This window comes from Alnus glutinosa, chromosome 1 (genome assembly GCF_958979055.1).
Source record: "Alnus glutinosa chromosome 1, dhAlnGlut1.1, whole genome shotgun sequence".
Classification (NCBI taxonomy): domain Eukaryota; kingdom Viridiplantae; phylum Streptophyta; class Magnoliopsida; order Fagales; family Betulaceae; genus Alnus; species Alnus glutinosa.
The window spans coordinates 17,470,277-17,492,089 of NC_084886.1; the positions used below are offsets into that span (position 1 = coordinate 17,470,277).

The window sequence follows — 21,813 nt, forward strand, 5'->3', positions numbered from 1 at the left end:
CTGTTAATCACATAGGGTTTATTTTTTCCTCTAATTTATCTGTTGGTGATAGATCCCGGGTTCTAAAGTTGTCTTTAAACTTTCTTTAGTTTGGCAATTTTGTGAACTGGGTCTTAAGCTAAAATGTTATAAGAAATACATTAATGTACATGATCCGCAAACAGGTTAGTTAATTGGAAAAGCCATAAGATTGATCGTCTTTTTTAGCGTTCCTCTTTGTAGACTCCCTCCCACTTTTCTGCTTCAGTTACTGCATTCATTGCCTCTTCCAGCTTATGGCATTTTCGTTTGGGTCTTGCATCTTTATCACATGTTCAACTTTTAGCATATCAAGTTCATGTAGGTTCTATATTTTGATTGTGTTTCTTATTGTCTTGGAAAACAAACACATTTGTTTGCTATTAATAAAAGTGAGTCTTTTTCATCTGCACCTTTTGATTTGATCCATTTTGATAATTGGGGTCCCGCCCCAATAACTAATAAGGGGGGATCTTGTTATTTGTTATCTTTGTTGATGATTATTCTCGTTACACTATAGTTTATCTATTACAGAATCTATATTAACTTCTGCATATTTATCAAGAAGTTAATAATACCTAAATCACTACAAAAAAAACGTTGTTTTGAGTCGCTTTTTTAGAACCCTTTTAAGCCCTTAAAACGGCTCTAAACAATTTGAGTAGTTTCTTTTGAGCCGTTTTACAAACGGGTCCACACCTCAAGTATTAAACATTAAAATTGATCCGTTTCTACATAAAACGGTTCAAACTTGAGCCACTTTTATAAAAGCGTCACAAAACTGTTTGAGACGCTTTATAAAAACGTCTCAAAACTTTTTGAGACGCTTTAAATAAAAGCGACTCCAAACGTTTTGAGCCGCTTTTTCAAAGCGCCTCAAAAAGTTTTGAAACACTTTACAAAAGCGGCTCAAACAATTTAGAGCCGCTTTTATAAAGCAGCTCAAAACTGTTTGAGTCGGTTTAAAAAAAGCTCTCCAACCGGTTTGAGACGCTTGTTAAAACGGTTCAAAACTTTTTGAACCTTTTTAAAAAGCGGCTCTAAAGTTTAAAACGCCTCTAAATTAGAAAATAATTAAAATATATGTTTTGAGCCGTTTTAACACTTAAAACGGCTCAAAAATTTTAAAATAATTAAAATATATTTTTAGAGCCGTTTTAACACTTAAAACGGCTCTAAAATTAAAAATAAATAAAATACAATATTTTAATTTTTTTTTTTTTTTAAATACCTAATTGCAAAAATATTATTTATATATATATAAACTCATAAACATCCACATAAACTCATATAACACAAACTTCATATCAAGGCATTAAAACAAAAACAATAACAAATACAACATATCACCATACATAATTTCAATCAACCCCAAACCGATCAAGTTACCTATAATCATAAACGGCATATCACCATAAATAATTTCAAAACATAATACATAAGTTACCTATGATCACAAACCGATCAAGTCCAACCGATAACACAAAAGTTACCTACATCATTTACAAAATTCAATACTACATTCACAACAACTCAAGATGTCTTTTTCACGATAGTTATATTCACATAAACTCATATATAACACAAACTTCATATCAATGCATTAAAACAAAAACAATAACAAATACAACATATCACCATATATAATTTCACTCAACCCCAAACCGATCAAGTTACCTACAATCATAAACGTCATATCACCATAAGTAATTTCAAAACATAATACATAAGTTATCTATGATCACAAACCGATCAAGTCCAACCGATAACACAAAAGTTACCTACATCATTTACAAAATTCAATACTACATTCACAACAACTCAAGATGTCTTTTTCACGATAGTTCTTTTCACATAAACTTATATATAACACAAACTTCATATCAATGCATTAAAACAATAAAAAATACAACATATCACCATATCACCATATCACCATATATAATTTCACTCAACCCCAAACCAATCAAGTTACCTACAATCATAAACGGTATATCGCCATAAGTCATTTCAAAACATAATACATAAGTTATCTATGATCACAAACCGATCAAGTCCAACCGATAACACAAAAGTTACCTACATCATTTACAAAATTCAATACTACATTCACAACAACTCAAGATGTCTTTTCCACGATAGCTCCTTATGCGTATCAACATCATCAGACATCAAAAGCACATCACCTACATTAGTGATTTAAATGAAATGTGTTATATATATGTGTATATATATATATATATATATATATATATATATATATATATATATATATATAGAGAGAGAGAGAGAGAGAGAGAGAGAGAGAGAGAGAGAGAGAGTAACGATACACGTAATATTTTCAACTTTATATACTCAAAAAAATTATAGTTAATCATGTTTGGAGCTAACCTGGTGGACTAGTTATTGTGGATGTCACCCTCACAATGAGCGTGACGCAGACGAAGAGTTGCCTAGAAGTGATGCATTGACTCTAGCAAGATCGTCAATCATCTTCTGCATCTTCTCCATCATTTGATCTTGTCTTGCAATTCTTTCATTAGTTTCTTTCCTTTCTTCATCCACGATTCTCCTCTCTTCATCCGCTCTTCTCCTTTCTTCGTCCGCTCTTCTCCTCTCTTCCTCTATCCTTCTCCTCTCTTCCTCCCATTGCTCATCCGATATTCTCTTCTCTTCCTCCCACTTTTTCATCATCTCATTCATTTGAGTATTAAATGCAACTTCTTAAGCCAACCGTGATGCAGATAATCGAGAGGTGGGTCTAACTGGTAATGGGCCAACCCCCATTCCACGAACATGACCCGAATATTCTATCATTCCCATTGCCCTTGCAAGAGCATCATCTTCTGCCCATAGTATTGAACCCTGTGGAGATACAGGGTTCGCTCTTGCAGAGTCATCTGTCATCAGCTCCTTCAACTTTTCCTGACATATATATATTAAATGTGTTAATTATTAGACACTTATTTGCTTTGGAATAAATACTTATACTACTTTATTATATGATATATTCAACAACACACAAATAAAGACAAAGTTAAGCACTTACAATCGTCTCTCCAGCTGCTTGCATGCTGGGCGTCCCATCCCTTTTTGTGTGAGTTGCCACAAAAACTTCAGCTCAGGTGGGTGGCTTCTGCTTTGATATCTCCTACGAAAACAAATATACAGTTATCAAATAAGAGTCGGATGTGCAATGTGAATTCAATAAGAACATCTATATTTAGCACCAAAAATAAATATCTACTAAACAAAATGATCATCAACTAGTAACATGATTCTTGTTAATAAATAAATCAATATATATATATATATATTATTGAGAATGAAATCAATGTACCGGCCCTTTCGCGACTCTGGCGTAACTCTTCGAGCCAAATGTGTGATATATCTTATTGACACTTTTCAATAGTTGTTTATTTCTCTCAGCCCTTGCCTACGCAATTGTTATAAACAAATAAAGTATCATGCATTGTTAAAAGTTTAAAGATACGTACTTTAAAAATAATAACATTTATTGATATAATTACCTTATCATCTGAAGTCAACCATGTGTCGATGGCTATCTCCATGTCCTCAGCATCGAACTCCGTGATGTTGGGTGTCGACTCAATAATTGTCTCGCGAGTATAATTGGCTTGTATATTTATAGCCTTCTTCACCCTATACTTGAAATTTTTTCGTTTATGCCCGAAGTCTATCATTGCTATCCGTTTGATCTCATTCATTGGTGCATCAGGCATGATGTAAAATTTTTGCTACAAATTAGTAAAAAAAAAAAAACATTTATAGACTATGTACATGTTGTAATATATGTTCATCGCAATAAATTTGTAAATAACTTGTTTTACATACCATTAGGGCGGCCCACAAGTCCTCTTTAGCCTGAGGCGGTATCTTCCTCCAGTTTTGGGAACCTAGCCCCACAAACTTCCCACTCCGAACATATTTCGCTCCTTGCCTGCTAAATTTCATGCCACTCGTGCCAATTGGCTACCACGTCACATTAAAATCGATGACCACCTTCTCGCCCACGGGTATTGTCCAAAGGGCGGTTGGAGAGCCAATATCTCTGATGTGGAAATTGTTATCCGTATCTGTATTTAAATTAAACAGATGAAAAAAAAAAATATGTATATATAAGTTAAATAATCAAGTAAAATATTTGGGGCCTAGACTACATATATATCAAGTGTAACATACATACCTATCGTACGGACTTGTCGACTATCCAATTGTACGCCAATATTGGGAGTTTGTTCCCTCTCAGACTCTTGTGTGGGAGCTCGTTCCCTCTCAGACTCTTTAGACTGAGCTCGTTCCCGCTCAGTCTCTTGTGCCAATATAGTAGAATCAATATCATCAAAAGACTCTACAAACCCACCAGCTGTATCCGATGGCGTACGTATGTTGTCCTGTAAGGGCTCCTCAACCATGATTGCACTTGGAGAAGGTGGAAGGTCATTGTGTTCTATCTCAGCCAGATGTTGAGATGTCTCTATCTCAGGTGTAGACTCTGAAAAGAGTCGTATTGGGATCCGCAAAAAAACTTTCTTCCTTGGAGGTGGCTTGTCTGCCATATCAGTCTACAAAATACACAAATATATATAAAGTGTCAGATCAAATGTAAATATAGAAATCACTCAACATGTTTAATGTAATTTGATATCAGTTTAAGATTATTGAAAAAACAAAGTCATACATGCATGCTACTTTATTGTGGTTGTACTACTTCGATTGCAGGTATATTGCTACGGGCATAATGAAGGTTTTCACCATAATCAACATCATTTGGATCCTGATTAATGTTCAAGTTCAATGGCTCACTCTCATGGTAGTTGAGATATTCATCATTATTCCCTTCTCCCTCACCAACATCATACACGTTTCTCGGTTTAGTCCTTACTACGCAACACCAGTCTGGGTTCCTGTCGTCATGGACATAGTATACTTGGGATACTTGGGATACTTGTGAAGATAATACGTACGGATCATCCAAAATGTTATCTCCCGTATGTATTAGGTTTTTGAAATTCACAAGTGTCATACCATACTCATCCTTCGACCATCCTCTATCATTTCTAATGTCCGCCCAATCACACTTAAATAGCACATACCTAGTCGTGTCATAGTACTCTACCTCTATTATTCGAGTTAGCTTCCCATAATAGGTATTGCCATCAACTGTAGAAACACACACGCCACTGTTTTGGGTTGTTTTTCCTTCATCTTGGGCCACAGTACGAAACAACTTGCCGTTAACTACATATCGGTTATATTCGAAGGCTGTTTCAATTGGCCCTTTAGAATGCCATACAAGCTTATCCCCTAACTCAGTTCTACGTGTCTGGTCCATTTGGTTGACCTGCGATTTGAGATAAAATTGCTTATAGTTGGCGAGATGTAGAAAATTACATATACAATAAAACATCGCTCATAAAACGATCACCATTATTTTATAAATTAAACCATATAAAATTCTTACGTAGTTACAGTACCAAACACAAAAATGTGTCCCTATGTTGTCGATGCAATTGTCTGTCCAATAGTCAGCCTTTATTGGAGTCGTGCCTCAGCTCATCCAGGTGCGACCTATATGTTTGCAGTCCATATTTAGAATAAACAAATGTATGTTTGAGCCAAAGTAAGATGTATTAATAAATATAACTCACGTGCGTAATTGAAGGAACTCGTCCGAGTTAAAAATAATATATCGATGGATCTGTGTCAATGTGCGTTGGTCAAGGGTTACTCGTGTTACAGCTCCCCTAGCCTCATCAGGGTTTCTCTGAGGCCTATTGTGGACTGTGAGTGCGTTCTCTAAGTACCGCGAACAAAATGTGATCATTTCATCCGCTAAGTAACCTTCCGCTATAGAACCCTCAGGTGCAGCTCTGTTGCGCACTAGGGATTTGTATCGTCCAAGGGACTGGCGCGGGACAGATTCGTGTCCCTCGCGCCAGACTCCAACTGGTCCGTTTGTAGTCGTTTCAATAAAAAACAACTCCAAACAGAGTCGTTTTATAGAAAAACGACTCTTTTTTGAGTCGTTCCATATTAAAACGTCTCCAATAATTTTCCAATTTTTTTTCCTATATATATATATGTATATAACATAAGGAGACGTTTCATAATAAAACGACTCTATTTAGAGTCGTTTTTAATTAAACGACTCTAAACAGAATATTTTTTAATAGAGCCATTTTAATAAAAAACGACTCTATCTAGAGTTGTTTTTAACTAGAAGGGCTTCAACTGGAGCCGCTTTTAATAAAAACGACTCCATATAGAGTCGTTTTTTTTTTATCAAAAACGACTCAAATTATTTTAAATTTTTATTATATATATATATAATCTGTTAGTTATTAATATATATGTTTAATTAGTATATGTATATAGATAACATATTATATATATACAATATATATATTGTATATATGTACATATATATATTGTCATATTGACTAAATACTATACTTTCTCTTTAGAGAGAAAAACCTAAAAGCTTCGTTCGCGGTAGGGAGAGGCTTCCTTTCTTGATCACGATGGTCACTTAATGAGGCCGTGCAATTCGTCTTTGGTTGGTGTATGACCCATGCACATGCATCAGCGGTTTAGATCTTTTGTTTTATGCACGTGTGGGCTATAACTCTTTTCTCTAGTCTCGGAAGGAGTCGACCTAAGCTCGTGAAGATTGTCCATCGCTAAATGGGTTTCCGGAGAAGGTGCGTGCTTTACACACGTCGACTCCGGCAGTTGTTTCTTTCTCAGAGCCGATATTTTAGGATGATAGGATCTTTGTTTATTTTTTGTTTGTATATTCTTGCTTGTGTTCAAAGTTTACCATTTTTTTAGCTGTTTTAAGCTAGGTTTTTTTTTTTGGTATTGTGGGTAGAGATTCATCATCTCTAGTTCACTTCAATGGCGTTTGGTCGGTTGGGCTTTGTTTCTTGTCTTTGGGTGTTGTGATTTATATATATATATATATATATATATATATATATTACTTTTATTTTTAGTATATATGGTTAAAATCATTATAAATTGTGTTATATTAAATTTTTAAAATTGGAGACCTTTTTTTGATAAAAAGGCTGGAAATTAAAGCCGTTTTTTTAAAAACGGCTGTAACTGGAGCCGATTTATATAAAGCGGCTGGACATTGAGCCGTTTGTAAAGTGGCTCAAAGTTGAGCCATTTCGTAAAAACGGCTCTACTTAAAGCCGTTTTTGATAAAGGGCTGAAAATGGAGCCTTTTTGCATAAAAACAACTCTAATTAATATTGATAAGGGAAATAGTCATGGCTCAAATTAGAGCCGTTTTACATAAAGCGGCTCAAATTAGAGCCGTTTTAAATAAAGCGGCTCCATTTTGAGCCGTTTAAATTGAAGTGACTCGAAATTTTGTTTGAAGCCGTTTTTTAAAACAGCTCTATTTTGAGTCGTAATCATAAACGGCTCCAAAAGAAACGGCTCAAAATGTCTTTTTTTTTGTAGTGAAAATATATACAATAGCTAATATGCTGAGAATGTTATGAAAATATTTTGGCACAAATATGGTAATATTGTAAAAATGGTAATATACTAACAAAGAAAATGGAAAATCTCTCGTACGTAGAGAAGAGAGAGCTTCGATCTCCCTCCAATTAAGCTAGAGATAGCTCTAAAATGCAAGTCTTTGGACCAGGTTATTAATCAACTTTTTGGTACATACTTTTCACAAGATTGTGGATGTTGTATCGTTTTATTTTCCTTGTGTTACATAAGGGCACGCAAGAAAAAGATGTTCATTTGGTAATCAACTCTTGGTCTTCACCCATACAGGCCATACTTATAACTGGTCTTATTTCATAATCCAACCTGTGGCATCAAAAAAGGAACTTTTGTAAAATCATACATTTTCTTGATCATTTTTATTTGAATATAGAGCTTTTGCTTACATTGACATCACTTGTGCATAAAATAAAATATTAATAGTAATTAAAATCATACATTTTCTAGATCATTATTTGAACGTAGAGCTATTGCTTAAATTTACATTAGGAGAGTGCAAGTTTTGCTAAAAATTCCTCTATGTTTTTATCTGAGCTTCCACCTTCGTCTACAGCCTCTATAGCCAATTCCTTCAATCTCATTGAATTCCTTTTCATCTCTTTCCCACTCTCCCCCTCTATTACTTCCCTTATACACATCTCTATTTCTTCTTTGGTCACAATGCCTTTTTCATCCACTTTAATCCTGATCCCTACCTTCCAAACATCCACAATGAACTTGGCATTAGTTGGTTGATCTGTCCATTGTGGCATCGCAACCATAGGCACTCCCAAGCTTAATGCCTCAAGCGTCGAGTTCCACCCACAGTGAGTCATGAAGCATCCAATAGCCTTGTGAGCCAAAACTTGTAGTTGAGGGGACCAAGTCACAACCAGACCCTTCTTTGCTGTTGCCTCTAGAAAATTACCGGGAAGCTTTTTCTCTTCGGATTCTCTAACTACCCACAGGAAGTAGCAATTGCTATTCTTGAGGCCCCATGCTACCTCCGCCATCTGCTCTTCTCCCAGGGCTGCCAAGCTTCCAAATGATGCATAAACGACTGACCCAATTTCCTTCGTGTCTAGCCACTTCATGCAAGCATCCACATTAGGCTTGAAGAGGTTGAGACCATACTCTTTATCATCCTCTAACCGCTTGTCTAAGAACATTGATGGAATAGTCGGTCCAACTGTTTTTACTGGCCATCGGCTTGCGATCCAATTCACTACCTAATAGAATATAGAAAATCACATATAGGTTCAATAATTAGAAACTTTTTAACCATTAGATATAGATGATACTTGAAATATGATAAGATTTAAAGATTATTCAAAACAAATATATAAGAAACATGTTATGTTGTGAGCATATTAGTAAGCAAAAGTACAAAGGAAATTAAAAGTCGTGGCAATGCATTTACAAATTGCAATCGATCATTATAAATCACATTTCTTGTCTTTAGAAAGGCATCAAACATAGGGATATGATACGTTTACAACTCGTTTACAACTCATGTACAACTCCAACAATTATTTAAAAAAATAAAAAATAAAAAATCAACCATTAGATATGTAAAACCTACATTTAAGAAAACAGATCTAATGGTTAGTTTGCAAAAAAGTTATTGAAGATATACAAAAGTTGTAAACCTATCATATCTCCCAAATGGATCCGGCTTGCATGCAGTAGTTTAAAACTACCGTTGCATGTTGTAGTGGAAAACGGTACGCTTAAAAAAATTTGCAAAACTTAAATTTAATAATATAAAATTTATTAAAACTTAAAAATTATAAAAATAATAATAATTAAAATAATAACAAGCTAGCCAAAGTCAAGGATGCGACGGTGATAAGGACAAGAGTAAAAGAGGACAACCACGTGGGGGGAACGAAGAAAGACGACACGCTACAACTATGGCCTTTGGCCATCCCGTCTTGCCTTGGCCCTCTATTTCTCTTACTTTAGTACTCTTTATAGATAAGGAGAAGTTAATTGAATGACTTTTACCAGGGCCTGTTTTATGGCAGCCTTGGACTTTCACAAAGACAATCACCATCTTACACGCATTTATGCCTTACTGGGACCCACACGATCCCACCCTTCAACCCTTTTAATTGGCTATATCCTTTTATTTTCATAAAGAAATGATATGATACGGACTAATAGTATATATAAAGTCATGAATGGTAATATATATATATATATTTCCATGAGTTCTATCTAATTTTTGTTAGCGTTCAACAAGAAAAATTCACGCGTCTTAACCACTTTCTATCGAAGTATCGTGTATTTAAGAGTTCAGCGATTAGAACAAATATCTTCTCCATTTCATAGAGAGACGGTATGAAATAATAGTACATTAAATGTCCTATTATTAAATAGCATATATATATTTGGTTTATTTCAAAAAGTTAAATGCTATTTCATCACCCTCGGCCAAACGGACGTGATCGGCAACTCCCTTTATTTTTATTCTATTTTTATTTTTTTCATAATTTAAATTTTATTATTTTTGAAATTGAAAAAAAAAATGATATGTGGCAAGAGTATTATTATGAGAACATTCAACAAATGAGATTTTTTTGACAATTTTTGATAGTTTGGAGGTCAAAGTCTTGAGAGGCTTAAATGTAATTTTCCCTTTGCACAAATTTATACACGTATGTATCAATGCATACATATAGAAAAATAGTATTTGCATGACTCTATTCTCTTTTTAATTATCCTTCAGAAGTGATGTGATTTTTAATATCCAACCATTGAATTTTGATGCTGACCTACCTCGGGTTCCAAGTTGTCGAAAGTGTTGAAGAAGATCCAATTCGGTTCCTGGAAATTTGAGAATTGATTGACTAAGCCTTTTAGCAGAGCAGGATAGGAGGCCGTATCAATGAAAAACGAGGGCACATCATTAATCCCTAGTGATGGCATGGAGGGTAAGGACAGTACTGAAGAAGGAGTTTGTAAGGGCATTTGTATACTTCCTTGATGCGCATGATGATAGATTGCATTAACCGCACAAGACTGAGTGAAAAAAGGAGCTCCATCTACGCCAAGTTGCCTGACTACGTTTAGAGCCCATGGCATGACTGAGTCATAAATGACAAGTTTTGGTGGGTGTTGGGAGCTCTTTTGTCTCTCAATCAGCTCTGCTAAGCTTTTCGTGACAACTAATTTGAAACGCTCGAGCTCTTCAACTATGCTTGCCAAATTTACGCCTACTTCGTTAGACCCATCGCCATCGGAGATGGTCTCAAAGTTCACTGCAGAGCTCTCTTGCATGGCTGCCATGGACGTGCTCATGGAGGTGGTTGTGATTACTGTCACTCGGGGACCCTTTGAGGCGAGGCGCTTGGAGAATTGGAGCATTGGGTTTATGTGTCCTTGTGCGGGGTAAGGAATTACAAGGATATGAATTTCCCTCTCCATTCTCTCTCTCTCTCTCTCTCTCTCTCTCTCTCGTGTGGCTGGGGATGAAGAGTCCATGATGATCAAAGAGATGTCGGAATATATATGCCCTTTTTCTTTCTTTTTATTTTTGATTTTTTAAATTTCTATGACGACAACATTGACTCGGTAATTAAGCTTGTTTCAAATGTTTAATTAACATGATAATAAACTATACGATAAGATATCACAAGTGTATGATTAATCAGTGGTGGGCCTACGTAGGGCCAGGGGCCTAGCCCCCCAGCACCAAAATCTTTTGCCAAAATTGTTTTTTTTTTAAGAAAAAAAAATTAAATTTTATCCCGGACTAATTTTTTATTATTATTTTTAAGTTTTGCACTCCAATTTAATATATATTTTTTTTTTCAATTTGACCTCCCATATTGATAAGGCTTGGTCTGCTACTGTGATTAATATAGTATACTTACGTCTAAACCAAAAAAATCTTAAGTTTGTGTTATATATATATATATATATATATATATATATATATATATATATATATCACTCAAAAAATTGTCCAAATTGCATTAGAGCTTTGCCGATCTCAGGTTGCTATTTATATATATCATTACTGTACGTGCACGCCAATGTAGTGAATGTTGTACGTACTTGGATATTTCATAAGAGTGAGTGCAAATTGTCTTTAAGAAGTAGTTCAATCAGTTGGAGACCACGTCTCATAAAGCGGAGGTCACTAGTTCGAATTTCCTTTACACACTAGTTCGAATTCCCTTCTCTCTCTTGTGTGGACATATTAAAAAAAAAAAAAGCGAGTGCAAATTGTAAACTTTAGGATTAATTAACTAGTATGTCCCTAGTTAGAAAAAAAAAAAATTATATATATATATATATATATACAAAAAAGCGTAAGGTATTTGTTAATTAATGACATTGGGTCGAATGTACATTTACTATCACGAAAACTCTTTAATATCTTTGACATTATAACTAAAATCAAGAAGAAAGTACAAGTACAAGAAAAGACAAAAACCTTGACATCACTGCTTACGTAAACACCATGGAACTGGACATGCAGAATGATAATTTGTACCGAGTCTGATTCATAATCATTGAGGTTGAATGCCAAACAATTTTGGCTCTACCTCTCTTTATTTCACTTCTCTCAAAAATTAAAAAACAAAAGTGAATTTTTTTATTTTGTTTTTCACTTTTTATACCACTTCAATAATTTTTTATTATTATCAAAATAAAAAAATTTATTACAAAATAAAACTTTTTACTTTTCTATAAAATAATTTCAAATTTTTTTATACTTTATATCACATCAATTACTTTTTACTACTATTCAAACAAATATTTCGCAATTACAACCATTTGTCAAACAAGCTCATCATCTCGATCAGCTTTTCCTCTCCCATAACTTGAGTTGTTACCTAGCTGGGTTTGATTTTGATTCATCCATATATATAAGCTGAGTATTAATTTAGAATTAGCACAGAACTACGAGACGTTGCATGATACCCATATTTTTTAAATATTTGAACTGTCTTTTAAGTAAAAAAAAACCAGTAAATTTTAAAAGTTGAACTGATTTTGTCATGATTTTAATAAATTTATTATGCTTTAATGAAAAGATCATGGGTATAAAACTTTATGAGATCAAAATAAAGATTTTTTTTTTTTTCATATTATAGCATTAAGTGTCATTATAACCGCATTAAGTCGAGAGATTTTTTTTAAAAAAAAAAAATTAAAATTTAAAAAATCATATATATATATATATATATATATATATATATATATATATATATATAAAGCCGAGTTTCAGTTTAGAATTGACATAGAATTATGACACGTGGCGTGAACACATACTTTTTAAACACTGAACTGGTCTTTTAAGTAAAAAAACCGATGAATTTTAAAGGTTGAACCGGTTTTGTCATGATTTTAATAAATTTATTATGTTTTAATGAAAAGATCATAAAACTTCATGAGACCAAAATAAGGACTTTTTCGCATTATACCATTAAGTGTCATTATAGCCACATTAAGTGGTGAGAATATATATATATATATATAAAAGCCGAGTTCCAACTAATAATTGCATATTACAACACGTGGTATGAACTCATACTTTTTAAACATTGAATCGGTCTTTTAAATAAATAAGTCGGTGAATTTTAAAGGTTGAATCGGTTTTGTCATAATTTTAATAAATTTATTATGCTTTAATGAAAAGATCATGGGTGTCATTATAGCCGCATTAATGACACATCCATTTTTTAAAAAACAAAAAAAACAAAAAATTATAATTAAAAACATCATATCATATAATTTTACATGCATTTTTTAACCTACAATAAACAGTACGATGAAGATGTGTTTAAATTCTGAAGTTAATGAAGAATCCCGCACATAGCGCGGGTTATGAACTAGTTTAATTTAATAAATGGTTCAAGTTTAAATATTAAATTAGGCTTGATTATTAAATAAACCGAATTCGCAAAATTTCGACTCAATTCAACTTAGACTTGTGAACAAAGCTCGTTACGTTTAGAGGAATTAATGCAAATGGAGTCATAATTTGGGAGCAAAGTATAACTTCTCCACCCACAAAAAAAAAAAACAAAAAAATACAGCAATTGGAAAACTTGGTTATATATATTTGCCAATCAACTAATTAAACATCTATACTAATTATACACATCCACTACACATTAATATAGTGCACCGGCCATGTTATTCCAAAACTGTCAATTACTACACATTCCCAGACTATGGGTGTGGGTGTTGTCATTCGGGATGAGGGAGGGGAGTTTGTGGCGGCTTTAACAAAGTTTGTCCCTTACATTATTGATCCTCTTATAGCTGAAACGGTTGCCGTGTGGTTTGCTGCTCAGCTCGTATGTGACCTGGATATTCAACACATGATTCTAAAAGGTGATTCCCTTCAGGTTATTTCAAACTTGAAGAAGGTTGGACCTTTGGGGAGTGGTAGCAAACAGTTAATTTATGATACTAAGCTTCTCCTTTCTAGTCTAGTTCATTGTGGGTTTCAACATGTTAAAAGGGGTGCCAATAAGGCGGCACATTGGATGGCAAAATTTGCTCTCTTTCTTTCTATATTCTTAGAATCTACAAAAAGATATTTATTTAATTCATACAAACCTATTTACTTATATTAATCTTGAAAAATCAGCTACATTAGAAGGTTAAGGCTAAGGCCCATTAAGAAACAATTTCACAAGAAGCCAATAGTATCTCATAAGCATCAAATCTCGAGATACTCAGACTGTACGGATCCAGGATAAGGCAAGAAGAAATCTCGGAATCATGGAATCAGTTCCCACCTTATCCGGAACGAATAGTTGAAATCTCATCTATAAATAGGTGCAAATCACCAGGATAAATAATCATGATTCATATGTTATAGTATATCTTATCAAATGAAATGCTCAATTTTATTGCCAATCGACTACGAACAACAATTTATAAATTATAAAATTTAATACTTAAATCTTCTATGTGATAATCTCATTAATGCAAATAAGCTAATATTCAATATGCCTTAAGGCCAAGGCTACATTTATATATAAATAATATATGCACATGTATTTAATGATATGACCAATGCTCTTACTAATATATATATATATAAAAGAAACAACTTTGGGTTAAATCCTTTATCAGTTCCTCGATGTTAACAATTTTATTTTTGTTCACCTTGGTTTCATTTTGTATCTAGGTGGTACCTATCTTATGGGTATATACGGAAATAATACCTCTGTCCATCTGCCGTCAAGAAAACTAATGAATTTTCATGTCAAACCAATCAAAATTTGTCACGCTTCATATACCTCATTAAAAAATATATATAAAATGTTAAAAAATCTAGAAAAAAAAAAAATGAAGAAAGGAAGAAAGGGGTGGCCGGGTCTTACGGATATGAACCTCCTTCAACTTCTCAACCTATTAGGGACGGATCTTACAAGATATCATTATGGAAAGACATACATCACATTGAACTATTTAATTTGATCATAGTTAACAAAGAAAATTAACTACCATTACTTTCCAAAGCAACTTATCAAAGCCTTAAAAAGTGTGGGTTGCCCAAACAAGTTATTTCATTTCCGCTTCAAATATCTAAGCTACATCATTTGTATTTCTTTTTTATATTAATAGTCAAACAACATACTCCTAACCCACGTACTACTATATTTCAAGGCACTTTATCAATAGAAAAAGATGATATGTGGGAGACATCACTCCCTCCTATAAATGGTCCAATGTCATTGTATCAACAATTATTAAATCTAATTAGTGATTATAAAAAACTCCATCTTTTCGATATCACATTCTACTTGTCTCAAAAACATAAAATTGGACCATTTGGATTAAACTTTGTGGCAACGGTTTAACAGAAATAACTAGAAGCTAAGCTTTTTTTTTTTTTTTTTAACAGATAACATGAGTCACCATATATTACTGAAGAACGTCCGAAAGCAATTATAGAGAATAGAGGTACAAGACCCCATAAACCCTAAGATAGAAAAATCTGACTTAAAACAGCTCTTTAAACAACACACAAACATTACATGAACAACGTTTGAACCGCTCTTTATGTTTAAGCCCAATCTAAACAAAGAAAAAGAGGGATAATCTAGCTACTATGCCAACAAATAGTCCAGTAACAATTGAGCATTACAAAGGCATACTGTGAATAGAAAAACAAACAAAAAACCCAAACAGAAACCAAACGAAACCGGCGTCAGGAAAAAGCTGTCACCGGCACCAACACGTGTAAACACACGCCTTCACTGGGGACCTCCCTCTGCAGCAGACGACCGCTGAAACCATCGATCTCCAACGATCTCCACCATAGAGAGGCGTGTGTCATGAAGGACCCAGCCGAAGAACACAGATCTGGCTCTAAAGAAGACATCAAAAAAACATAGCCAGAAAAACTCGCTGGAGACACACCAGAAAATCCGTTCCCCAACACAGACATCTTGTGTAGCCTTCTACTAGGAAAACCAACTGAAAAAAGCACAAGGAAAAAATAAAAAACAACCTCCATAGCCCTAGAAGGACTAAGAGCATCAACCGCCACCGGATCTACTCTGGGGGAACAAAACTCCCTAGAAGGGATAGATGGTAAACCAAAGCAAAGAAAACGGGAAAAAGCATAAAGGAAATGAGAGAGGAAAGGAGGGAAGAGAAGATACCCTTCCCTCCTCCCTCACCGGCTGCACGAAGAAGAAGGATACCAAGAGAAAGAATAGAGGTTTGAGAGGGGCGGCAGCTAGCACTAGAAGCTAAGCTGTAGTAAGTAAAAGCCTTTTGAAATATCCAAAAGAGCTATTTTTCCTATTTGGCATCCATCATAAGTAATTCATCCTTATCTATATCTCCCAAAACACAAAATTGATCTTTAAATATTTGAAACTAAAGAATGAAGTTGTTTCACAATCAAACAATTGAAATGAACTATATGTCAAGCAACAATTCAAGTTGAAATCATAAAGAAGAAAATGCTAAAAAAGAAGTAATGGATGGAATAAAGTGTCATTGGCAAAAGTCTCTCAATACATTGCTCATATCTTAGTAACCAATGAATATGAAAACCTAAAATTTTTTGATGTGATTTTAATACAAATAACCAACAAATCTTCAACACTCAGAATGCAAATCCACTACATTGCTCATATCTCAATACCCAATGAATATTTCAACCAAAAATTTTAGGAATTCAACATCCACCATGAAAATCTAAGAAAATAACGAGGTACTTGCCTTCCAATTTTTCGCAATTCACAAACCTTCTTCCGAAATTTTTAATAGTGTGGGCAGTTCTCACAACCATCGGCCGCTCACAGTAGCAAACTCATTGCTGTGCAGATGTAGCACCGCTTTGGGTGGACTCAGAGGTTGCGTCCATCTTCTCATTCAAGTATCGAGGGGACTCGAAGGTTACATCATGTGTTGAGGCATACATCTTCTCCTTCAAGTAGCTGTCGGCAAAACCCTAATGTCTCTACCTATCAGACTCTTCTCTTCTCTTAAAGCACTCTTTTCTTCTCTTCTCTTCTCTTCTCTCTCTTCTCTCCTAGTATGCAAACAAAAAAGGAAAAATGGGTGACTGAGTGAGTGAGTTGGTTTTGTGTTTTTCGAAAGTTCAATGGGTGAAAAAATGAGGGCATTTTCATGAAGTTGGACCATAAATCACACGTGCGGCACTTTCCGTCAGGGAAGACGGAATCAGCTAACGGAATGGCTACATTGTAAATTTTTGAAACTTTGTTGGGGTCCATTGCAATTTGGGTGAAACTTTGGGAGGGTAAATTGTAGTTTTCTCTAGAATTTTCTGTTTCGAATGGTTTTTTATACACTAGTTTGTATTTCATCTTTTAGTATATATATTAGATTTTCTAGTCCTTTATGCCAACAAATGTAATTATAAGTTTATCAAATGGAACCTCATAAACATATGTGAGTCGTATGATTTGTTCATTTTATTCTATATTTCCCAATTTCTCTGTAATTTGAAAAATTTATCACAACACAATTTAATAGTTAAGGGAAAAATTACCTTTTACCCCCTGAAGTATCCATCTACTAGCGAATTAACCCCCAATGTACCAATTTTGGTAGATGCCCCCCCCCCCCCCCTCCCCGGGAACTTGTCAACTTGTGGCAATTAATCCCTTCTGTCCACTTAGTCATCAGTTTGGACAGAAAGTCGGTTACATGAGTTGCACTTGACCTTTTAAGCGAAAATCATTCCAAAATTGCCACGTAAATCATTCCAAAAGTCATTCCCTCTGCCTCCACGTGTCGCCGCCTCACCCTCTCTCGCTCCAAGTCCTCCAACCACATTTCCTTCACCGTCACGCCCTACCACATAGTCCACGACACCTTTTTCAGGCTATGCACTCTCCTAGATGCACCACATTGAGACCATCAAAGACTCTCTAGTACTAGAGAGAGACACATGGCGACAAAATCGATGGCTCTCCAAAGTTCGGTAAAGGTGAGCTGGTTGCCGGTGGAGACGTCGACGAAGGTAGTCTTGCCATGGTGGGCCCGGGACAAGATGAACATGGTCACATCTAGTGAATGGTTCGGTGGGTTCATGGCGGGCTTGCGCTTGCAGTGGAAGATGGAGTTGGAATTGCAGAAACCGTTCCTTTGATCGATCAGTTGCTGCTACTCTGTGCCATTTCAATACGATGCCACCTTTCTTCTCTAAAAGGAAACCCGACTCTATGTTGAGATGCCATCTCATTGCATGTTGTGGTAACCAGTTTGGCTTTGATACCTCAACCAAATAGCATAGTTCTTGATCTTGGTTGGGTTTCCTTCTCGAAAATCTCATTTTTCAAGTGGATGTTTTTCACGTGGATGTTTTTAGGCTTTTCACGTGGATGTTTTTCAAGCCTTTCAACCAGATGCTTTCCAGATGCTTTCCAGATGCTTTTCACTTGTAAGTTTTTTTATAAGTGGCAGTGTAGCAAGCTGAAGTTGTTCCTGATAAGAAGTATTGCATGCAACACAAGCATTGTGGTGTGCAAGGCCTTTTGGAGGCCTCCTCCAGCTGGCTAAGTTCATTGTTATTTAAGGGTCTTACTATAACAAAGAATGTATAAGTGAATATTTGTGCACAAATAAGCGGGATATTACTTAAGGCTCTTACTTTTTTGTCATAAAAAATTGAGTCGCTTAGAAGTTTTGATGAGATTTGATTTATTGTTACTTTCTTTAGCTGGCTAAGTTCATTGTTGTGCTGCTTTCTAACCTTCACAAAGCTGCTTGTTAAAGAGGGAGGGAAGTACGAATCAAAAGAGAACAGCAATGGCTTCTGAGCAAGCACGTAGAGAGAACACCACATAGAGACAGACAAGGTCCCAAAGATGACGCTCCACTTCGAGTCTTTGGCAGAGCAAGCCAGAGAAACTCCTCAAGAGGGTGCTGATAGAGAAGGGAAAGCAAGAGAGAGCCATGAAAAGGAAAGCCAGTTTGAGTCTCTCGCTAATAAAGTGAGGAACGAGAAAGAGAGAGAGGATGAGAATGAGAAGCAGAAGGAGAAGTATGCTGATCAAGCGAGGAGTGGGAGTATTGCTAAAGACAGAACGGATGAAGCTAGGGAAGGAAGAGCAACGATCCAGAGCGTCTAAGCCAGGTTTCAAAGTCATTGATGGCGTCAGACTTCGCGTTGCAAAGGCGCAGGGGAGTTCCCGGAGCTTAGGCAGCGAATGGGGCCGGTCCTCACGTTCATGATCCAGGCCCAGCCTTACCTCAACGCTGTTCCTATGTCGCTCAGTCTCAAGGCCCTTTCCTTGAAGGCCGACACTCATTATCCCACTCTCTTCAACCACTTTTGGAGAGAGCTCCAGGACGTTCTCCAAGACCTCCAACGCAAGTCACTCGTCCAGGATTGGTTGGAAACCGAGTCGTGGAAGAACCCGCCCCGTGCTCGACTGTGTTTTTCTTTTCGCACTACAAAAAAAAATGTTTTTTGCCACTTGCAATTCGCCACGTGTACGGTCACTGTACACGTGGCAAACTGTTAGCCACGTGCAAGTGGCCACGTAAATACACGTGGTGAATCCGGGTGACACTAATTGCACAATTGGCCGCGCGTATTAATATGCACGCGGCCAATTGGCCACGTGTATATTAATACATGCGGCCAACAATATTAATATTTAATTCTGTTTTTAATTTCTTTTTATTTAATATATATATTTTACTAAAATTCTCCAAAATTATTTTATCTAAAAATATCACAAAATCAAATTACACAAATTAATTAAAACAACAATATTTAAAAATTTGAATACCATGTACTAATAAATGTATTCGTTACTAACAACAAATACTTACACAACAATATTAACAAATTTAAAAATCTTGATCTAATAAAGTTATTCGTTACTAACAAAAAAAAAAATACACAAAATAACTACAAATCTGGAGGACGTCGCTGCGGATCACGAGGTGCAGTCCTGGGCGTGAACTCGCCAACCGGCGATTGTCCCGTAAGAGATTGTGTAACAGGCGATGGAGTCCCGAGAGGGGATTGTTGGCTCAGCAATTGTCCAACAGACGACACCGAACCAATTGTTGTCGCATTACCTGCAAGTAATAAAAATAATTAACCTATATAATATTATATGCAAATTTAAACAAGTAATGAGAACAAATTAAAAATAAACCTAAGTGTATACATAATATGAACCATACCTGCAGGCGCACTACTAACAGACGACGTACTACCTACGTGTGCAGGTGAAGACTGCCGAGCACCAGGGCATACGAACGATAATCCTGTAGAGGACATGAAGGCCTCAACCTGTCGCATGCGCTGCTCCATAGCATCAAACTGTCGTAGGCGCTGCTCCATACTGTCAGCACGCTCTCTCTCGGCCCGCACTATGCCCTCCCACCTGCCATTCCTCTCTCTCTCGGACCGTAACATGATATCCATCTCCGCAATTTTGTGGGCAGCCCAATCCTGAGACGTGCCCTCGGCCAGTCCCCCCCGTGTGCGGGCCCTATACGAGAAACAAGTCCCGCGAACAGGAGTAACGTTCGGCCCAACCTGCCGAACCCTACCCCCATACTCGGGTCGCCCAACTGCCTGCTCGTACGCATCGCCAGGTGCCCAACGCACCGTATTTGATGAAACGGAATCCGTGGCAACAGGATCAGTGGACAAACTCTGTTTCATCTGCTCCTGTACGTCGTCAACATACAATACACTGGTAATTAATAAATACTTTATCACACGCATAACTAATAAATATTAATAACATAGAACAGTAGCATACGCATAGGTCCCGTGTCCGCTCGTTCAGATAAGTGCCGTCTTTCCTTGTGTGCGTCTTCACAAACGACTCGGCGCGAGTGGGGGGCGTGTCAGATGTAGATGCCTGTCGCCATACAGTATAAATATATAACAAGCATTGGATATTCATTTAATGTTAAGAAAGAACAATTACGCACAAATAAGAATTAAAACATTTACATATTGTTTCATACCTCATCGTGATTAAATCTGGCATAACTTTTGGACCACAGACTATGGGGGATGTCATTCTGCTCCCGCAGCCGCTTCATTCGTTCAGACCTCGCCTTTGCATTGAACATTCCGAAAAAAAAATGTAAGAATTGACACACTTAATTACTTATGTGCTATGATTAAATGAACTGTTTATTAAAAAAACACAACATTATAGTAATACATTCAAAGATCTACATACCTGATTTCTTTTTGTGCACCACTCGTGCAGTACGTCCTTCACATCCGTTTGGTCATACTTATCAAAAAACGTATCTGGCATTCTCGCACGTATTGTCAATGACGTGTCACCGTCTCGAATATTTAGCTGGGTCCTTAACTTTGACTTCCACGAACGGTGCTTACGGCCCATATCACCCCAGAATTCGTTCTGTGCGAGACGCTGGTCGACGGATACAGGTACATAAAATTCTTGCTGCACATTCAATTTAAGGATTAATTTTTGCAGTTCAACAAAAACTTAATCTTAACTTTAATTTCATTAAATACATATATTAGTTTCATACACATACCATTATGGCATCCCACATTGCCCGCTTAATCTGCTTATCTACCTTTGCCGAGTGAGGCTCATCTGCCGGGTGAGGCTCATCATGATGATCGTCATCCGAAGACATATCCTGGGGGACATCATGGGCCAACTAATCAAGACCCAACATCACATCGTCCCCCTCATGGGGCATCTGGCTCTCCCCAGAAAGCGGCAACTGGCTCTGTCCATAAACAGGCACCTGACTCTCCCCAGGTGCCGGGCCCTGGCCCCG

General features: G+C 36.1%; 1 protein-coding gene across 1 annotated transcript; it reads right to left on the reverse strand.

Annotated features, from left to right (window-relative positions):
- Positions 1–8,001: 8,001 nt before the first annotated feature.
- Positions 8,002–11,026, reverse strand: LOC133858610 (mogroside IE synthase-like). The gene is made up of 2 exons (XM_062294087.1): positions 10,329–11,026; positions 8,002–8,776 (listed from the first exon to the last, which is right to left on the reverse strand). The coding sequence occupies exons 1-2, from the start codon at positions 10,978–10,980 to the stop codon at positions 8,058–8,060; spliced, it is 1,371 nt and encodes a 456-aa protein (XP_062150071.1). The 5' UTR covers positions 10,981–11,026; the 3' UTR covers positions 8,002–8,057.
- Positions 11,027–21,813: the final 10,787 nt, after the last annotated feature.

Excerpts from the sequence above, each read along its gene's own strand:
- LOC133858610 (XM_062294087.1), bottom strand. The coding sequence starts at position 10,980 with ATGGAGAGGGAAATTCATATCCTTGTAATTCCTTACCCCGCACAAGGA. Across the intron at positions 8,777-10,328 it reads CAACTTGGAACCCGAGGTAG|TGAATTGGATCGCAAGCCGA; the intron begins GTCAGCATCAAA and ends TCTATTAGGTAG.